This window comes from Elephantulus edwardii, unplaced genomic scaffold (genome assembly GCF_000299155.1).
Source record: "Elephantulus edwardii isolate Elephantulus edwardi_28Jun2011 unplaced genomic scaffold, EleEdw1.0 scaffold00024, whole genome shotgun sequence".
Taxonomy (NCBI): Eukaryota; Metazoa; Chordata; class Mammalia; order Macroscelidea; family Macroscelididae; genus Elephantulus; species Elephantulus edwardii.
Genome location: NW_006399774.1, coordinates 11246140 through 11268324, shown reverse-complemented (window position 1 = coordinate 11268324; position 22185 = coordinate 11246140). Strand labels below are relative to the sequence as shown.

Genomic DNA, 22185 nt, shown 5'->3' with positions numbered 1-22185 from the left:
ATTCTGTGAGTGGAGTGGTGGGAATGAGTGTGTCTGAGATGGCGAGGTTGGCACAGGATAGAACGACATTTAGGGCTCTTGTACACAGGGTTGCTATGAGTCGCAAATGACTTGATGGCACATAACAACAACAACAACAACATTCTCAAAAAAGGTGATCCAATTGAATGCGGAAATTATCCAACAACATCATTCATATCAAATGTGCATAAAATCTGCTGAAAATAATTTTGAAATGGCTGAAACATTACATTGACAGGGAACTGCCAGAAACTGAAGCTCTATTTAGAAGGGGATGTGCCAAGAGATAAAATTTATGTTACATGGATCTTGGATGAAACCACAGAATACTAGAAAGATGTTTACTTGTATTTTATTGATTATGCAAGGGCATTTGACTATTCGGATCATGAAAAATTATAGCTAACATTTAGAAGAATGGAAATCCAGGAACTTGTAATTGCTTTCTTGAGAAAACCATACACAAACCAGGAAGCAGTTGTCCAAACAGAACAAAGGAACAGTGCATGGTTAAAACTCTAGACAAGTGTCCATTAGGGAAGTGTCGTTTTTCCATAGCTATCCAATCTACATCATGATAGAAGGAGAGAAGATTGAGACTGTCAATGACTTCATCTTACTTGGACCCACAATCAATACATTTGGCACTAGCCACCAGGAGATCAGTAGATGTATTGCATTGGGAAAAGTCTGTAGTCAGAGACCTCTCCAAATTACTGAGGAGCAATGATGTCAGTTTGAGGACGAAAGTGTGCTTGATTCAGGTCATTGTCTTTTCAATCACTTGTTATACATCTGAGAGCTGGACAACAAATAAGGATGACAGAAGAATTGATGCCTTTGAGCTGTTGTGCTAGAGAAGAGTGTTGAATATCCCATGGGTTTCCAAAAGAATAAAGAGATATGCTGGAGAAGGTACAGACAGAGTGCTCCTTGGAAGCAAAGATGATGAGGCTTCATTTCACATGCTTTAGGCTTGTTGCTAGGAGAGGCTTACCTTGGAGAGGGTCATCATGGTTGGATAAGGGGAGGGATGGTAAAAGAGAGGCAGCCCCTCAACCAGGTGGATTGCCACAGTGACTGCCACAATGGGCTCTAGTGTGTCAGAGACTGTGAGGATAGCACAGCATAGGACAGGGTTCAGGCGTGTTGTTCACAGGGTCACTGTGAGTGTACTTGACTCAACAGCACCTAGTAACAAAAAAACACCAACATCCAACCTGTATGACAAGCAAATAATTCAAGAAGCTGGACTCTTTGCAGAAGAGTATGGCATTAGAATTTGAGAAAGACCCATCCATAGCCCAAGTTATTCAGATGGCACAACATTGCTGGCAGAAACTGAAGAAATCTTTATATACCCACTGAAGAAGATCAAAGTCGAGAGCTTTGAATAGGAATTCTACTTCAACATTAAGAAAACAAAAATCTCCAGGGAGGCTGGTGGCTAAGTGGCAAGAAGCTGCATTGCAATCCCAGAGGTACGTGGTTCAAATCCACTAGATGCTCTGCTGGAGAAGGAGGGGCAATCTCCTCCTGTACCAGTCAGATCCGATTTGACGGTACACACACACACACGTACACACACACAGACACAATATAAGAAAATATTTTTTTTTTAAAAAAAGAAAACAAAAATCTCATTATTGGACCAAGGGGCAATATCAAGATCCAATGACAGATGGATAAAAGACTGAATTTGTCAACAATTTTGTTTTGATTGGTTGGATCTATAGTCAACACTCATGGTGGCAGCAGCCAAGAAATAAAGAGATGTATTTGCACTGTGAAAAAAAAAATCTGCTGTGAAGGACTGAAGAGTTTAAAGACTAAGAGGCGCCTGATTCATGCCATGAAATTTTCATTTGCTTCCTATGCATCTGAAAGTTAGGCAATGAATAAGGATGGCAGAAGGATTCATGCTTTGGAACTGTGATGACGGCAAAGAGTATTGACTATCCACTGACTGTCAAAAGAACAAGCGAACGTAACCAGAGTTCCATGGGGATACTTTGCCTTACATACATGGGCAGGTTTTCAGAAGGAAAAAGTCCTTGGAAAAAAGTATGGTTGTAGAGGGTCAGAGAAAGACAGGAAGACCCTCATTGAGATGGACTGACACAGTGACTGTAGCAATGGACTCACGATTGGTGGGGGACTGGGAGGATGGTTCCAGTCTGCTATCCACAAGGTCGCTATGAGTTCCTGCACTACAGTATCTGAAGGAAATGCTTTCATTACCATTATTATTATTATTACCACTTTTCAGGCTGCTCACCAAAAGGCTTGGCAGTGTGTCTCCACCATCCGTCTCACTGGAGAAGGGCGGGCTGTCTCCTCCTGTAAAGGTTTGCCACTTGGAAACACAACTGTGGGTCGGTATCAGTCAGAACTTACGGCAGTGCGTTTGGTAGTGACAACTTGCAAACATTTCATGCTTCCTTCAACCTTTACTTCTCTTTGCTGATTTCTTGTTGATTTTCTAGTTCATTTTCTTTCTCGTGGGCCTCACTGGTGCTAGGCCCTCCTCCCCCTCCACCCTTTCATGGGTTTCCCGTCCATTCTCTTGCGGTCTTTCTCCCTCCTCCTGGAGACCCCTTTCCCTCCACCACCTTGCTCCTGGCTTTCCCCTTGGTGACCAGCAGGGGGAGACATTGCACCCACTCTCCTCTAATGTAGAAGAGCTGGGACTTAATTCCAACACTGACACTCTGGCACCTTGTTTGTACCTTTGGGTCAGAACCCACCCACGGCTGACCCTCCAGTGAGTTATCAGAGGCAGTTAATCCCACAGGAGGACAATGTCCATCTTTGTCCCGTGGAACAGATAACAGCACACCTCTGGATGGGCAGCGTTTTTTGCTTACCACCAAAGACGGGCAGTCTCCTGTGTGACTTACTGCCTCTGAGAACATGCTGGAGGGTCAGCTAGGGGTCAGCTCCACTTTGATGGCACACAACAACAACAACAATGAACTACCAGAGTTCCCTCGAGATATGACCGTCCAGCAGGTTTTCAGAGGCAGTGAACTGTACAGAGCAAACTGCCCATCCTTCCATGGAGTAGCTGGTGGATTCAAACTGTGTGCCTTTGGCATTGCAGGGCAGCTTCTTACCACTAGGCCACCAGAGCGCCTCCTGGAGCCCTTGCTGTTGTTATGAGCAATCGAGTTGACTATGATTCATTGCGACCCCATGAATAATCGTTCTGAACTCTGCCCTGTCTTGAGTCAATCTCATTGTCTCTGACACACTTGTCCCCAGTTGCTACAGTCATTGTGCCAACCCATCTCATCCAGGGTCTTCCTCTCCTGTGCTGACTCTCCACCCTCCCATGCATGATGTCCTTCTCCAAGGACTGGTTCCCTCCTGGCAACATGCCCAAAGTATGTGAGATGGAGTTTAAAAACTCTTGCCTCCAACTTTACGCTGAAAGATCTCAGTCACAAAAGGACAAATACTGCACAGTGCCATTGTTGTAAAACAGGACTGACATCGGGGTTGGAGGGAGACTGAGAAAGCGGGGATAAATAGTGTAGACTGCATTGAAACAGATGAGGGAGAGCACTGTTTAAAAGGGATATATGATTAGGTATTATTGTCACGACAGGGGTCCAGAAAGAAGGCTGCTTAGTGGAGTGGACTTGTGGGGAGGGATTACATCACAATGAAATAATTCTTTAACTTTTCAAGAAGAGTGAACTGGAGGGGACGGGTGGGCAGGAAGAAAAGTGCAACAATGAATGAATGGAAATCCAAAGTCTCTGTAAACTTTCATTAAAATTAGTAATTAAAAAAAAAAAGTTGCCTCCAGGAGCAATCCAGTTTTACCCTCACTAGGTCAGACCTGTTTGTTCTCTTATGTCCAAGCCTCTCTTCTCCAGCACAACTTAAAGGCATCTATTCTTCTGTCACCCTTAGTCACTGTCTGGCTCTCATGGAATAGAAGCTTACTCCCCAGTCAGAGAGGCCTGGTAAACCGACTTCTATCAGCACAGAGCTGTGTCCGCGGTGTGGAGCGTGGCACGGTGTCGGGAGCGGTGTGGAGCGTGGGCGGGGCCACCATCCTGCTGACTTACAGCCCCTCGAAGCCTGGGCGTCTCCTCTGCAAAGCTGTCTACGGCTCCACGGTTCTGATGACATAAATTACCACGTAATGCCATTTAAAATCGCCGCACAGGGAGTTTACTTCTATTTCTGCAGATTTTCACGGCAATGGCTCAAGTTGCAAGCCATTTTATTTCACCCTCCCTGACTTGTCTGTAATAAACCTAGCGAACAGATGAAGGGTGGTTAAAAGGAAAGGTATGTGCCCTGTAGGATGTCCATACACGAGACAGCAAAGAGTGAGGTTACGTCATCATCTTGTTCTATTTCTTTGGTAAGTTTTCAAACTGTTGTTGTCATGTGCCATTGAGTTGACCACACTCACAGTGACCCTATGAACAATGGGTCTGAACTCTGCCCTATACTGAGTGAGCCTCACTGTCTCGGACACTTGGCCCCACTGCCGTAGCCACCGTGTCAATTCATTTCATACAAGGTCTTTGTCTCCTGTCCTGACCCTCCACCCTCCCAAGCATGATGTCTTTCTCCAAGGACTGGTCCCTCCAGACAACATGCCCAAAGTATATGAGATGGAGCTTCAAAATCCTTGCCTCCAAGGAGCAGCCTGGTTTCACCCTCTCCAAGACAGAACTATTTGTTCCCTTCAAGTCCATAGTATGTTCAACACTCTCTCCAGCACAACTCAAAGGCATCAATTCGTCTTCTGTCATCCTTAGTTATTGTCCAACTCTCAGATGCACAGCAAGTGACTGTGAAGACAATGGTCTGGATTAGGCACACCTTAGACTGACATCGTTGCTTTTCAGCACTCTGCAAAGGTCCCTGACAGCAGATTTTCCCAGTGCAACTTGTCTTTTGATTTCCTGACTGCTGGTGCCAAAGGTCTTGATTATGGGTCTGAACAAGATGAACAAATAAACAGATCGAATCTTTTCTCCATCTATCATGATGCTGCCCGTTGGCCCAGTGGTCAGGATTTTCATTTTCTTGATGTCGAGATGCAATCCGTACTGGACACTGTGGTCCTTGACCTTCTGCAGCAATCGCTCCTGCAGCCAAGTCAGCGCCGACACGTACGTAGTGACCCCATGTCGACAACAAAGCCCTGCCGAATCCTGCGCCATCTCCATCGCGTCCTGGCTCAGGCCCACTGTTGCAGGTCCCAGGCCAAGCAGCGCTGGGAGGGTCTGCCTCTTTCCCCAGCATGATTCCTTTTCCAAGGACTGTCTCACATCCAGAGGGCAGGAGACGACACCTCCCCATCCTTGCTTCCGAGGAGCATGCTGGCTGCCTTCTTCCAAGGCAGATCGCTGGCTCCTGTGACAGGCCACGGCATATCCTTCACTGAAAATTTGAAGGCATCACTTCTTTTGTCCTCCTTATTCATGCCTTATTTTCAGCATTTGACTTGAGCTTTTGTTTCTCCCGAGCTGAGGCCCTGGCTGTGGTTTTGAGAATGGTCACTTTCACTTACAAAAATACCATGAACTTGTCCAGCCACCCAAGGTGAAGATCCAGGTGAGGAGGAATGCTTCTTTTTTATTTAAAGTTATCATCCAGGTATGCTAAGCTATTCCATTGTTGGGCACATATGTGCACATGATAGGATTTTTGCAAACTGAACGTTAGGGTCCTAAGTGTACACATATGTGTGTGTTTATATCTATGTGTGTGCTTGTTAAGAAAATAAGAAATTCCACTACCATATTAGATTTCTCAGTTATGCTTTGCAAATTCTTCTGCTAGACTAGTTTAATCAATTATGCAACCAATGGGCTTAGCCCTGTCCTGATACTAGATTAAGGGGGATTTAAAGCATTAGGTTAAGTAAACACAGCAGATGACTTTCTGAAAAAAGAAAAAAAAATTCCAGCAACTATATACTGTGTTAATTATCTTTGCATTTAGAACCATAATCCCAAAGGGCCTTTGCAGCTACAAGTACCAGCCCCACGTGCAAACTCCGAACCAAACGATTTACAGAATTTAAAACATGGGACGGTGCAAACAGCTACTGTGCTTGTCTGCTAACTGCAAAGTCGGTGGGTTGAGTCACCTTGAGGTGCCTTTGCAGAAAGGCCTGGTGATTCACACAGGAGAAAGCGGCCACTTAGGACCCTGCTCCACTCTTGACACCCAAGTAGCCACCATGAGTTGGAATCGACTTGATGGAACCTAATGACACAACAAGTCATTTGATAATCAAATGAGGTACCGCACTAAGAATGGACCTTGACTGGGTGGCATGACGGTGCACATGTGCGCGCGCGCACACACACACACACACACACACACACACACACTCTCTCTCTCTCTCTCTGTCTTGCTCTCTCTGTGTGTGTGTCTCTATCTCTCCTATACACACTCCTTTTCAAACACAGGTCCTCAATGCTGGGCCATAACACCACCAATCACAATGAACAATGAGGCAAATACAAACCTTGAAGAGCAGAGGGAGAATCTCCCAAAACACACTAAGAGCAGAGGTGATGAAAGTTGGGGCTACGTGCATCATTTTAACACTTTCAGGTCTGCTCACAACTTCTCTAGCATATCTGGGAATCTGTCCAGAGGCCGTCGGTACCACCCAGCTCAACTGAGTCCTTCAGTGGTACATTTTTCTATTTATGAGATACTAATTAAGCCCTCAGATTTTTTTTATGCCAGCTATCTCTCAATATTTATATAATTTTCCAGTCCTGACATTTCAGGATGTTTAACTTGGACTTAAAAAGCTTTCACTTCTAATTTCTAAAACAGTACATTAATCTCCTCCAAATACTTTTCCGGTCAGTCTAGAAATACCTTTATGAGCTGGACAGTGAGTGGACCTCACATAAAATGAAGCCCACATTTGACTTCAGATATAGGCTCCTCATATGGTCAGCTTTCTTTCCTCTGCAAATAGACCCGTTCAGTCTGGGGCTAAGCCTAGATGTCATCCCTGCAAGGCAAGCACTGGGCATGGTCTCTGATCAGAGGAATCACAGCCCACGACTCATTCAGCATTAATTGTTGGCTGCAAGGAATAAAAAGTCCCAAGAGCAAGCCAGCTGGTCAGCCGATGTGTGGCCACATGTGTCTCAGAGCACAAGTGAGTGTGCACGAGGGGTTTTCATGGCTGTGACCACAGGAGACAGGCCTCTCCTCTGGGTCCCTCCAGGGAATTAACCTCCAACCTTGTAATGAGTCCCCCAACCTTGGACGGTTTGTGCCAAGCACGGCCTCCCGGTTGTCAGCGCCTCACTGTCATTGAACCTGACTCACAGAGAGGTCCCAGAGATCTGCCCGCAGGGTTCCTTAGGATGTCCACCTTGAAGGGAGCAGACTGCCTCGTTATTCTCCAAAGGAATCACTCATAGATTTAAAGGGTTGACTGGTCAGCAGCTCAATGGTTAACCCACTGTGCTACCAGGCCCTTTAAGTGTTGGTACAGTGGGTGGCAAAGATGCGTGCCTGGGGCGCCTAGCTAATCACATAGCCAAGGAAAGAGGGATCCATCAAAGTGGACTAGCTGTTTTTCTGTAAATGTGTATAAATAGAAATTGGTCAAAATTCACGCAGCAGATGTTTTCAAGTAGCACACTTGCTGCAAGATGGTAATCTCTGACACAACAGACACAAAGAGAGAGTGTCTCTTTGCTTGGGCAACAAGCCCTTTGTTTAGGAAAAATTTAACCAACCATGAATGGCGCACACTGGAGTCTGAGCAAGGCAAGCCTTCCTGTTGAGCGGTTGTTGTTGTTGTTGATGACTGCCGTCGAGTCAAGTATGACTCACAGTGACTCTATGAACAAAAGATTTACTGCCTTTCCATAACTGTTGTCGTTTCTCCAGGTTTATAGATTTTCCAGAGGCATGTGGTTTAGGAAGTGGATGCCACTCCTGCTTCCAAGTCTGTTTTACAACTGGGAGCTCCATCAAACACTGTCCACGTTGAGAGACCATTATGGTATTTGACACCCCAGTGGCACAAGGTTAAATATCACGGCAAACCACATGACCTGAGTGCAGCAAACTGATGAAGAGTGATGCACAAGGTAAAAGAATGTTCCTCCAAATAGGAGCCTCATACTCTATATGTCTCCCACAAGCCTGTCCACCAAGAGCTGGGACTGGGCTGCGGACACCCACCCAGATCTCTCCTAAGCACACCAGAGCTCCCACAGACCTCTCTGGTGCTGCCTTCTGATTAGCCTCCATGCCAGCTTTCCTCCCCTTCAGTCAGGCCTGCTCCCCTGGCCCCTCCTCTTTAGACACCCCACTTTCATATCACCCACGCTTCAGACAATTCTCTATGTTGCTTCTAAAACATGGATTGGGCAGACACCTCTTATTCTTCCCATTCTGGACAAAGTCTCTAAAATAAACCAAAGGAAGGGATCCTGCTCGCCCTCCTGCAGCTGGTCCATTCCCCGAGTGGTGGGCATGATAACATCACCTTTACAACATACCGTTCTCTCTGTTCAAGACCCTTGAGGGGAGGCAGAGTCTGGGGGCTTCAAAGGGGCCTAGGCTGGACCTGATCCCTAAAGTCTCTCCAAACTCCAGGAAGTGAACGAGCTGTGTCAGTCGATGGAAGAGCATGTGGAGCTGCTGGGCTGTGGGGCTGGACCCCAGGGTGACACTGCTGTGCACCAGGCCGAGGATGCCGTCTGCAATGCCAGCTTCTCTCTCCACGTGAGCCCTTCTCCCACAAGAGGACCCTCTTCTTCTTGGTCAGGCTTCACTCTTCTTTTCCTCCTTGGCCTCCAGGTTCTCTCTATTCTGTATGAAGCTGGGAGCTCCCCAAGTCATCACTGGCAGCTGCAGCAGAAACTGAGGTCCTTCTGGGACAAGTGGGAGAGTGAGGTCTGCCGTCAGGACAGCCAGGTGAGACGGCACCTCTCCCCTAGCCCTCCTACACGTGGGTCTCAACCGTCATCCTGCAGGCTTGGCTCTGATGTTCCCAGAGTCAATGTTCTCTGACCATCTCCCTCTCACCAGCCGGTCTTGGGCAGCACTCAGACCCGTGACAGCTTGAGTCACAATGCTCCTGTTGGGCTGAGGAAGCAGACATCCAGGTATGAGGAAACTGAAATGGCTAGAATTGTACGTCAGGCATGGGAGAAGAGGGAACTGTCCAGAGGAGGGGGTCCCAGAAATCCCTGAAGGGTGTTCCGAAGTCTGTGGATGAGGGCTGTGCTGTGCTTGAACACAGGCTAAGATGTCTAAAGACCGGCCAGCTACCAGGAGCAATAGGACCAGAGGTCAGGTGCAAGAGGCCTGAGAAGGGAATGGAGATGCAAGAGGTGAGAAGAACTGTGCTGTCTTAACGTCCTAAGAAGGGATATTGGCCTTATCAACACCTCCAACACCATGTGGACATCTTTTGCACCATCTCTAAAGAAGCTTGGATCCTGGCTTAAAGTAAGACCTATTTTAACGAGCCACACCCTAACAACACTGAAATCCACACTCTTACAAAGTCTGCAGGGAGGACATATTTTGGAAGTTGAGTTTCTGTAATTAGAAGAGCCTGGGAAACACTACGTATTTTCCACAGATCTGTATTAACAAAATATGGCACCAGCCTACATAATTTCTAGGCAATTAGTAACTGAATTGCCCATGAAGACAAAAATCAACATCCTTCAGAGGAAAACCCAGCCAAATCCAGAGTTTCCACATGACAGTGTGAAAAATGTTCTGTATTCAATCAAAAGCAGCATATAACAAGATCGGGGGTGGGGGAGGAATTTACCTTCAGTTAAGGAAAAAAGTGATCAATGGATATAAGTCCAGTAAACCCCTGAAAGACTTAGCAGATAGCCTTTAAAGAAATATTATAGTCATGTTGGAAATGGGGCCTCCTTGAGAAAACAGAGTCTGAGAAGAAATAAAATTCTAGTGTATATTCTAGAACCAAAAACTTCAATAACCCAAAGGAAAAACAACCCAGTAGATTAGATATAGAACATGAAAGACCACATGAATATAAAGAAAGAGCAAGAGGAATTACTCAATTTGAAAAAAAAAATAAAAGACAAAGTTTAAAGAAAGATGAACAGAACCTCAGGCATAAAGCCTCTGGGAAAATAATTAAATGGTCTAACACATGTGTAATTGGAGTGCCAGGAGATGAAGACAGCACTAGGGAAAGAGAAAAAAAAATTTGGTAAGGACTTGTGCTGCCAACCCAAAGTGACGCAGTTCAAATCCATCAGCTGCTCCACAGGCCAAAGATGGGAAATCTCCTCTCATGCAGTTTAATGTTTCAGAAAACCTAGTAAAGTCAGCTATGATTTGATTTTGACTCAATGGCACATAACATATAAGAGTAAAACATAACATCTAAGAGTAAAAATGGTTTAAATATTATTAAAAATGGTTACTTTCAGATCCCAGAAGCTGAATGAACTCAGCTCCACCCATTTCAAGCGTGGAGACCACACCAGTCAGACTTGGCAGAGGACACACTTTCACCTTTTGCCGATCTCAGTCTGTGAAGTGTGGTGGGATGTCTTGGAAGTGAGGTAGTGAGTTTGTCTCCCATATTTAGGACGTGTCCTCAGAAGGGAACAATCCTGGAGAAGGACACGCCTAGTTGAGGGTCAGTAAGAAAGGAGCAAGACGCTCAATGCAATGGACTGGCAGGCACAGTGGCTGTAGTGCTGACCTCCAGCAGCAGTTGTGACGACGTCAGTGCGTGTTCTACTGCACAGAGAGCACTGGCAGGGGTTAGAATGGACTCGATGACCCCAATACCAACTGTAGTAAAAGTCTGCACAACATGATTTTCCTCAGCCCTGGGACAGTCCTTCACACCGTTCCACTCCACCACACACGCTTCCTTCCTACTGCGAATCTCTCCACCAGCAAAGCAGCACCAGAGAATACAGAGCGTAAGTCCTGAGATTCCCGTGCCTCTCGGACCGCGGTCCCCAGGAGCTGCAGCTGCAGCAGAAGCAGAGACCTGAGGCGAGGCAGAGCTGACCCAGGGACTGCTGGCCATGGAGTCAGCGCCAGGGCCTTTGGCGAGGTTTGCTGGAGGACTGGTGGTGGTGGTCGGGGTGAGGGGAGAGCCACAACTGGCAGGACTGAGGGCTGTGTAACATTGGCCTGAGCTCTGCGAGGAAAAAGGCTGAGGGGCCTGCGAGCCCGTTTCAGAAGCTGTCCTGACTGGGCGATTGTGTCCTGCTGCCAACCTGAATGACAGCCTTTGGCTCCCCTAACAACCACCATAATTGTTGGGAGGGGGAAGCTTCCTACTTGGGGGGGTGGTACCTGGGACAGCAACAAGGACACTCTCCTTGGGTCTAACTGCCAACGACGAAATCTCAGTGCACCAACTGATGAGCTGTTCCCCACACTTAGGTCCACACAGGGACAATGACAACACCCACATTAGACGGTTTTGTGAGGATTAAAAGAGAGGATATTGTTTGTAGAACACTGAGTCTATAATTAATCAACAAACTCAACTTTCATTTGAGGAGCATTTACCCGAATCATCTAGCGCAGGCACCATTCTATACTCTGAAGACACTGCCACAGCCATCAAGTCAATTCTGACCCAGTGTGACCCCAGAAGACAGGCCACAACTGCCCCACAGAGTTGCCAAGGCTGTATGTCTTTACAGAAGCAGGTGGCCTCACTTTTTCTCTGTGAAGCAGTTGATGGGTTTGAACCAATGACCTTCTGGTCATTGGATAAATGTTTCACTACAGCACCACCCAGACTCCTGGCTGAGGAAATCTCACTGCTGTCAGGCTGATTCTGACTCACAGTAAACCCCTCTCCTCCCACACTGGGTTTCCGTGCCTGGAAATCTTAAGAGAATGGACTTGTCATCTTCTCCTGTGGCCCTACTGGTGGATCTGAACCAGCAGAGAGATTCAACGTTTAGGTCAGCAGCGCGACGTTCCACCAGAGCTGGTCACGGAGGGCACCTCACTGGACTGACTCACAGCTGACCCTCCACTGGGTTTCTGAGGCTGTCAGTGGCACAGGAGATAGATGCTCCCTTGCCCTCCCTCACAGTGGGTGGTGGATTCGAACCACTGAGGCTCAGTGTTACCTCAACTCCCTGGAGACTGTGCCCCCAGAGCTTCCTCACTGAGGACACAGCACCGAGTGGACAGCAGAGAAGCACTGAATCCAGCTGTGGTAGAGGCACCGCATTTTATTGTGCTGCTCTGCCCTGCGCTTTGTCAGTATTACATTTTTTAATTGAAGGTTGTGGCAAGCTCGCGCTGAGCCAGTCCATTAGGGCCACTTTCCCCAGCTCCACGTGCTTCTGCTGTGTCACCATGGGCTCATTCACACATGATTTCTAAGGCTTTTCTAATGTGGCCGCACACTTAACAGAGCTCAGTACCGTGCTGACCTGACAGTTACAGGCACCAGGACACCAGTCAGCTCCTGTGGGCTGCATCATTGCCATGTTGGCTTTGCTGGCGTGGCTTGGAAGCAAACCTGCGCTACCTCCCAGGTATGCCCATGTTAGGGAGCTCTGGTGGCCTAGTCATAAGAAGTTGTACTGCAATCATGAAGGCACTCAGTTCAAATCCTCCAGCTGCTCTTTGGGAGAAAGATGGGCTATCTCCTTTAAATCTCTGATTTAAACGGCCTTTGAAAACCCACTGGAGGGTCAGCTATGGGTTGGTTCTGACTCTATGGTACACAACACACACAACATTCCTGTATTAGTATTAACGTCTGAAACTTCGTTTTCAAGGGAGGTTAAAAGTCGTTCATTTATAAATAAATGAATGAATGAATGAATGAATGAATGAAGGGAAATTCACATATCCTTGAAATTAGACTCAGATTCCCCTGTAAGTATGAAAGAGTGGTAGCTTATCTTCTAAGAGCAGATTGGACCATGAGAGAGGGTGAGGATAAAGGGTGATGGAGACTGAGGGTTTTGGGAGAAAAGCACCTTATATTATTGTTGATTGCTGTCAAGTCGAGCATGACTCATAGTGACTCTATGAACAAAAGGCCTGAAGCTCCTCTACAACTATTGACAGTTATTAAAGTTCATAGAGTTTCCTGAGACAAGTTGTTTAGGAAGTGGATGCCGCTCCTGCTTATACACAGCAAAATGCTCAGCAAACATTTCTACACTGAGGCCCAGTGACGTGCAGGATTAGGAGCGTGGACTCTGAAGTTGGTGTTGAGTAAACTTCCTTGAACCCTCTGTGCCTCGGTTTGTCCATCTGTAAAGTGGGGATGCTGTTAGCAGGCATGAGCGTTTTACAGAAGCAGCCTCGTCCAGCGCCCAGCACGGCGAGCCCTGTCACTGCAGTCACGCACGAGCGGGAAGAGGAGAGCGGAGTGGAGATGCCTCGAAGTCCTAGCAGCTCCAGTTCTGCTCCTGTATCTCTGGCCGCCCAGGACGGCTTCCCCTCTCCGCTCCCTATTAACACGGCACTTACCCAACGGGGGACACTAAGGCCAACTGAAAGAGTCAGAACGACGGTTGTGTTGCTGTGAGATACCATTTGACCCAGCAATTCCATTACTGGGAATATGTCCCAGAGAGACCATGTCTGCCATCCAAGCAGATATATGCACACCCATGTTTACTGCAGCTTTGTTCACAATAGCAAGGAGTTGGAAGCAGCCTAAGGGCCCATCAACAAACGAATGGATAGAGAAGCTGTGGTATATCCACACAATGGAATACTACGCTGCATTGAAAAACAAGGAACTCATGCAATATTATTTGAAGTAGGTGACCCTGGAGGACATTATGCTGAGTGAAATATCTCAGTCACAAAGGGACAAATACTGCAGGGTGCCACTGTTGTAGAATGGGTCTGACATCAGGGTTGGGGTATGACAGAAAAACCTGGATAAATTATGTATATTGTATTGAAACAGATGAAGGAAAGAACAGATTAGAGGTGATATATGATTGAGTATTATGGTTGGCACAGGAATCCAGAATTAAGGTTGCATAGAGAAGTGTACTCAGGGTGGGGGGTGGGGGGGAAGGGATGTGGGAATTGTATACTAATGAAGGATTTTTTTTTCCTTTTTTCTTTTTTCTTTTCAGAGAGGGGAGCGAGCTGGTGGGGAGGGTGGGCAGGGAGAAAAGTACAGCAATGAATGAATGGAAATCCAAAACCTTTGTAAATGTCTATTAAAATTAATAATAAAAAATACCTAGTATATATAAATAAATAAAAAAGAAAGAATGAGTCAGAACGCTGGTTGTGTTGTGTTGCTGTGTGAATGGTCTATAAACACACAGTAGATGGAAACACAACCTGGCACGTGACACCGGCCCACTGACACAGCTGACACAGCCGGGGACAGACTCTCCCCTGGGGACAGAGTCTCCTGGTGGGATCGCACTGGTTGGTGGTCAGTCCCTACGCCGGTACAACATGGCTCAGTGCTGCGGCCTGGACCTTGGCGGTGGAGGCCCAGCTCTCTCACCAGCTGCATTTCCTTCCTGAGCTGCTGGGTGGGCTCTGTCTCGCTGGCCCACCTGGTCCTCATCCTGCCCTGTGGGTACCCCTTCCACCCAGGAGAGCGTTCGCACCTCGCCTCTATTGAGGATGCCCTAATCTGGGAGGCGTCTGGGGGCTCGCCCAGGGTGAGCAGGAGCTGTGGGGTTTCTGAAAGGTTTCTCCAGGTTTGATGTGACATCTAGACCAGAGCTCTCACGACCAGGCCCGGGGTGACATGAACGGGACATGGGATTTCAATCACTTAGATATTAACATCTTGCTTTTCAATTTGCTTCATAACTGGCAGTGATGTCTGTGTGATCAAATGCACACTTGAGGATTCTGATGAAGCAGGGAAATCCTAATATACCTCCTAATCCAAACCGTTTCTAAGACGTAAAGCAAGTTTCACGAAGGTTCCGAGTTAGCCACTAGTGAAGTTGGTCTAGTCGTGTGTCATGTGGGCACTCAGCATCTCTGAATGCTGGTTCGTAGCCTTCTTACGTGGCTTAGAGTCTATCATGTCTAGGTAAGTCCATGTGGAGAGCCACAGTCACGGGCCCTTCTCCAGAGCATCTCCTACAGAGAACGGCCGACCTCTGGTCTCCTGGTCCAAGGGCTATCTGTACCTAACAAGTTAATGACACCATGAAGCAACTTTTTTTTTTTAAAAATTGCAACTGTTACTTCTTTATTTCATGTACAATGGAAGGTGGGGTGTGGCAGAACCTAGCTGAGACATGGGTTGCCTCAGGAAATGCACCTTCGAGTGAAGGGCTCACTGAACACGTGAAGAAATAGCAAGAGGGTCCCCTGCACCTGTACAGGAGAACCAGGGGAGAATTATACAGCCTTTGCCAGGGTCCTGTGGTCACTGGAGGTGCATGACCCAGCCCCCTAAAGCCATTCTGCTGCGTCACAGCACCTGAGAGAAGGGACTCCTTCTAGAACCTACTTCCATTCAGAGTGGAGCCCTTGGAGGATGAGAAATGCTGGAAGAAGGAAGGAAGGAAAGAAGACAGGAAGAAAGGAACAAATCAGGCCTGGCTACGACCCTTCTATGTGTGTGTCTCCCGAGGAGACCCTCACAGACACGCAGGTGAGCCAGTTTCCTCTCTCTGTAGACCTACTATGGGTCCCTCCTGCAAACACCATCATGTGCCACGTCTGGCGTCATAAACTGACGATGTTGTCATTGCCAGGTGCCATCAGGTCAGCTCTGACTCTTAGCACTCTGTGACAAACAGAAACCCTGTCCAGTTCTGTGCCTCCCTGTCTCTGTCCGCTACATTCAGTGCCATCACGGCTCTGTCATCAACAGACCAAGGTCCAGGCTTGCCCGATGGCACTGGAGGCCGTCACCGGAGGCCGGCACGTACTTCCTCTCCTGCCTTAGAGCCCCGACACTGCGCTCCACACACAGGGGCCACGGCTCTCCCCACACCTCAGCCGTCTCTCCCGCATCTGCCTGTGGGGCGCGCTATCTGCACCACTCTCCCACTTGGGGGACAGTCCCTTCATCCCCTCAGATGTCCTCCCTTCAGGATGCTGTGCCTGAAACCCAAAGGCTGCTGTGTGCAGTTCCCACAACCTCCCAGCATCATCCTCCCTGGCACGTTCTGCTGAGAGGCTCTCTCTCATCTGCTTCTGAGCAGATTGTATGTTAGCGCAATCAAGTGCACTTCAGGCCAATAAGCACAAAATAGCCTGAAATTGTTATGTTGAGAGACAGTCGAGGAAAATGGCCTGGTGATGACATAAGCAGACAGTGCAGTGGTGATGCCACAGCCAGGGAGCACTAAGGGTCATTGTGGGACCAGCGGTGGGGAGAGAGGCAGGGGACAGCTCCCCCCTCGGAGCACCGAGAAGGAATCAGCACAGCTGACACCTGGTGGTAGACATCTAGCCTCTACCTTTGTCTCACATACTTTAAGCATGTAGCTTGTTATTGCTATGTGCCATCGAGTTGCCCGTGACTCACAGCGACTCTGTGTACAACAGCTCTGAACCCTACTCTATCTTGAGCCAGTCTCATTGTCCCTTACACACCTACTCCCATTACCCAAGCATAATATCCCTCTCCAAGGACTGGTCACTCCTCACATATTACATCAGATAGAGCTTCAAATTCCTTGCCTCCAAGGAGCAGCCTGGTTTCACCCCCTCCAGCACGGGCATGTCTGTTCTCTTGGCGGTTCATGGTATGTTCAGTACTCTTCTCCAGCACCACAGCTCAAAGGCATCAATTCCTCTGTCATCCTCTGTCTTTGTGCAGCTCTCTGATGCATAACAAATTACTGCGAAGACCCAGACCTGGTTGGCAACACACCTTAGTTGCTGGAAGAGGTTACCTGTTGGGAAGGGACATCATACTCAGGAAGACGGAGGGATGGAGATGGCGAGGAAGGAAGGTCCTCAATCAGGTGGGTGAGGCCTGAGACATGGTGACGGCCGCAATGGGCTCGAGTGTGTCAGAACTGAGGATGGGGCGATCAGATCTGTTACTCACCGGGTCACTATGAGTCATACTCGTCTTAACAACAAGAAGGCTCCACACAGGGAGTCAAAAAAGAACTGGCACCTTCAAATTCCAGCGCCGGTGAAAATGTCACCGGTCCCGCGGACGCCGGAAGAACACGGCAATCTGTCTTGGAAGATGTAAGTGAGCACACATGCTCCTTAGAAGCTCAGATGATGAGACTCTTGTCTGACACACTTTGGACATGTTACCAGGCGGGACCAGCCAGTGGAAAAGGACACTGTGTTTGGGAAAGAAGAAGCGAAAAACCAAACCCTCTGTGCCCTCTGATCCATTCTGACACAGTAACTCTTTATGAGATGGGACAGCCTCATCAGACCCTGGTGGCTTCAAACCACCGATCTTTCAGTTGGTAGTCCTACACTTAACAGAAGGAAAGGGTTCTCAAAAAAAGAGGAGGACCTTCAACAAGGTGGACAGACATGGGTGCAACAATGGGAACAAATAAATAATGACCACAAGGACGGGCAGTGCTTCTGACGTTGTGCACAGGCTTGTTCTAAGGTGCTATCAACTCTACAGCACCCAAGAGCAAGAATCAAAGAATTGCTAACCCATCACTTTCTGTTCTTATAAGGTAGCCAACCAGCAAGGGAAAATCCTTGCACTGAACCCAAATTGTTACCAAGGGTTTCTCAGGGATCAGCCTCCTCTGTTACCATGACACCTAGGCTCGCGCATCTCTCTACCCAAGGATTCTGACTCAGCTGCTCTTGGTGGGACCCCCAGTGTCGTGATTCTAAAGTCCATTGCAGGCTGAGGCCTGAGAGAGCGCCTGAGGCCTGAGGAGTAAGGGCTGAGGTCTGGACTGGTTTATCTGATTCTGCCTCGATTCCTCAGAGGGCTTTGCAGAAAGAAGCCTTCTGAAACATGGTATCGTGATGCGGACCACCCAGGTCTTGAACCGTAAGTGACTCTGAGAAAAGCTTTTGTTATTTTAAAGGCTCAGTTCACACGCGGATGGCTTTCAGGTTTCTGTGGGGATGAAATGAATGATTATTACAACAGTCCTGCTATTAACAACACTCACTGCCTCTCCGGTGAACTACCTGAGAATGCCTCCATCACCGGCTGATGACACCTCCCGGTGCCCACGTGGTCAGAGCGGAGCTGTGCTCCACAAGCCTGCCTGCGGCTTCTTCGTCGGAAGCAGGCCACCAGGCCTCTTATTTGAGGGGCCTCTGGGGGGACACAAGCGGCCAATCTGTCAGTTAAGAGCTGAACGTAGTAACCATTTAAACTACCAGGCTGTCAACCTAGGGACAATTATTATTCTTCGTTTGCTAATGAGAAGACAGAAGCCCAGCAATGTTAAATAACAGCTAGTTAGTGAGAGAGCCTGGATTTGAACTTAGTTGCCTGGCTCCAAAGATGCTGTATAACAGTCATATATAAAACACACAAGATGAAAAACAAAGAAAGTTACTGTTACTATTGACTGAAAACTCTCACGGAGTTCCTGAAATTCACCTTGTGATTCTGACACTTTGACGTGGAAGGATTTGTGCACTATTTTCACCTACTGGAGACTGGAACCCCAAGCACTTTCTTATTGACGTTAAGCCTGAGCTCAGTTTTAAAAGTGAAAGAAAGAAATTAAAAGGAAGATGGCAGGCTGCTTGGTGGATGTCCTGGTCACGCAGGCCTTCACAGGAGCAGAGGGTAGGTGGCCGGTGTCTCCTGCTGCCTTGGAGACTAGACACCTTCAAGTCCACCAGCACAGGCAGGGCAGACCGCTGCTGGGGCGGGAGGCGGGCTTCCTGCGGCTGCACGGGCAGTCTAAGTGACCACGTGGGGCGAATGTCTGAAGCCCCTGCTGTTGAAGAGGCAGCCTTACTTTGCTGACACCCCCCTATGGTGCAGTTTCCTTACGGGGAGATACAAAGGACTGGGATGTTCCCAGACAGCATGTAAAATCAGGACGGCCAAGGGGGTTCAGGGCCAGAACCCTCGCCTTCAAGCAGGAGCTGTTCTTAGTTGTCGAGTTGAGTACGACCCACAAGGACCCTATGAACCACAGATCTGAACCCTGTCCTCTCCTGTGCCGTCCTCACTCTGTGCACCTTATGCCACCACCCATCCGCCAATGGAGGCATGAGCATTGCTAGGATGCTAAACAGACGTCAGTGGAGAGTCTAGAATAAGAAGGACTAGGAAGAAAGGCCTGGACACCCATCCTTGTACATTTCCCCATAAAAAGTGTGGAGCACAATCATCTGGTCCTGCTGTGCATCATGGGATCACCAGGAGTCACGTGCCGGCTGATGGCAGCAGACAGAAGCAGCACTGACAGCCCGCTCCATGATCCTCTGTCCTTGAAACCAGAGACAAGTGACCTAACTCTACAAGGAGCACCTGGAGCAGGAGACCACAAGACTAGTCCTTTGCAGACACCCCAAAACTCACCAAGGAAACATGTTCTTAATAGGGAGAGTCCATTGCCAGACAGGAGGCGCCCAATAGTGCAGTGGCTAAAGCACTCGCTTGCTAAACAGAAGGTCAAGAGTTCAAGCCCACTAAGTGTTCTGCAGGAGGAAGATGCAGCAGTCTGCTTCTTAAAGCCTCGTCCTGGGAACTGCATGGCTCTGTTCTGAAGGGCCCTAAGAGTTGGAATGGACTGTGGGTTTAACTTTGCATTGCCTGTGGGGCTCTCATGGCCTAGTGGTATGGAGTTGAGCTGCAAACACAAAGGCACTTGGTTTGAACCCACCAGATGCTCTGCAGGAGAAACATGGGCCACATCTCCTCCCGGGCCATTTATAGCTTCTGAAAACCCGCTGGAGGGTCAGCGATGAGGTGGTTCCCACTCGAAAGCATGTAACAACAACAACAACAACAATAGACACTGACAGGACTTTAGCCTTTTGTAACCATGTGATTCTGACCCACAGGGATTCCAAGGCTGTAAGTCCTTAAAGAAGCAGAATTCTACATCTCTCTCACGGACTGGACAGTGAGTTTCAACCTTTGGCTTTGCGGCTAGCAGCCAAGCACTTAACCACTGCACCACCTGGGCTCCAGCCCCTGGAGGTCATCTTGTTTGGCAGGGCAGAGGGTCAGTCATGGAGAGGCGGCCAGCCTGGGGCTCTGACACAGGGACAGTGAGGACGGCGAGGTCACGGCAGGAAGGGCAATGTCCTGTTATTGGGCACTGGGGAGCTGCCAGTTGGAACCGACCATATGGCACCTTATGCCATCACCAAGGGATTTGTAAGGACCATCAGATGGGTCGCACTGTGGCCTCCAGGCCTGAGGAAAGCCAGTTGCACGCCCTTCCACACACATGCAGGCTTTCCTCGGGAATTCCCTCTGCACACACTTCGCTGTAACTGGAAGAAAACCTCGTCTGGTCACTCACACTAACGTGTACAGGACTATCTGAGAGGCTAGCTGGTGCTTCATTCTCTTAATCCTTCAAGGACGGGGTAAATGGGGGGCACAGAGACAGCAGGCCCTGTCTAGGAAGGTCTCCTTTCACCCCCAGACACTGTCCTGGTTCAGAGAACGTGACTTCCCATCACAACACACCACGAGCTGTGCTCAGAGCCATGTGCCTGCTTCTCCCGGCACAACTGGGAACAAGAAACGAATGCCACCTCCCTCCTTGGAGCCCTTCAGCCGGTGGGGGGTCAGCGAGCATCTCCCCGGGTGGGCTGGTGAGTGGCTCATTAGTGCTTGTAAGTGCTCAGTTAGCGCCCACAGACGAGGAGGAGGAAGAGGAGGAGGAGGAGGAGGAGGAGGAGGAGCGGCTGCAGGCATCCTACCATGTTGCTCTGTGACTGGGTGGCCCCATACATGGTGACGCCGTTGGAAGGTGCTGCCGGCTGTGGGGTGTCAGGCTGGATGTACCCCCGTCTGTCAATCAGGCTAAAGGAAGAAAGAAAATAACACAGGAGAGGAGACTGAGCAGAAGCTGAAGCCGCGCTCGGTGCCACGTTCCCCACCCCCACCCCCAGGCCCCTCCCTGCTCAGAACCTCACGTCTTGGAGTCACGTTAGCCACCGCTCAGGCTCACGGCTGGCCATTTGTGCTCTGCTTACGTGTTGCCAGCTGTCCCTGCTTCCTCTTCTCCAGGCCACATACCTGCCATAACTGCGGTCCCCAGCACCCCAACTTGGTCTGCTAACCTCAGCATCGCCACCTGGTCCTCTGGCCCCAGCACCCTTATATGGTCTGCTGTCCCCAGCTTCCTCACCTGGTCTGCTGTCCCCAACACCCTGACCTGGTCCACTGTCCCCAGCACCCTCACCTGGTCTGCAGTCCCCAGAACTCCTATGTGGTCTGCTGTCCCAGCTCCCTCACACGGTCCACTGACCCCAGCACCCCACCTGGTCTGCTGACCCCAGCTGGTCTGTTACTCATAGGGCCCTCTGGTGGTCTCCCCTCCACCAGCCTCTTCTCTGTTCTCCCCACACCCCTCCTGAGCTCACAGGTCCTCCAACACCATGTGACTTCCAACCATCCTGTCTAACCTCAGGACCTACACTCCCTGTGACATGGGCCCCAGCTTCCTCGCTTAGCACCCATGTTCAAAGGCTCTGTAAAGCCCCCAGTGCAGGAACACAGTCGCACTATGTCTCTGGCCCCTGCTGCTCTCAACAGCTGCTGCCCTTCCTTCCCCTGCCCTCAGCCTCACCTTCAAGGCCGGACTACAAAGACCCCAGGACTGTCTCATGTCTCCAGCCTGCCCTGCTTCTGATCCAGTCCTGTCCTTTCTACACGTCATTTCCTCCACCCAGTGCCCAGCCCAGGGCCAGTGGGGGAGGGCGACTGAGTGACCTCACTGGGGCCTCAGAGCACCTGGGGCTCCCCAAAGCCAGGACACCCCATCCAATGGTCACCCCACCACAGGGGCACCCTGTCACATGGGCACCCCACAGGCTGAGTTTTCAGTTTCAGCCAGCCTTTTCTCTCCACACTAGCAGCCGGCCATGCTTATGGTCTGTGTTGCTGACAGACTCCACACACCCGTGAACCAGATACGTGGACGCCTGTTCTTCCAATGAGCAAAAATGGCTTCTCTTCCCTATTTCCATGGTGTAAACTTTCCTTCCTTCCTTCCTTCCTTCCTTCCTTCCTTCCTTCCTTCCTTCCTTCCTTCCTTCCTTCCT

General features: G+C 49.1%; 1 protein-coding gene across 1 annotated transcript in view; it reads right to left on the bottom strand.

Moving 5' to 3' along the window:
* The window catches only part of ZDHHC14 (zinc finger, DHHC-type containing 14), a 385293-nt gene that overhangs the window by 7477 nt on the left and 355631 nt on the right, over nucleotides 1-22185 (bottom strand). Inside the window, exon 8 of the mRNA XM_006882757.1 lies at nucleotides 20839-20941. Coding sequence (XP_006882819.1) covers nucleotides 20839-20941 — 103 coding nt within the window. The remainder of the gene's footprint in view (nucleotides 1-20838; nucleotides 20942-22185) is intronic.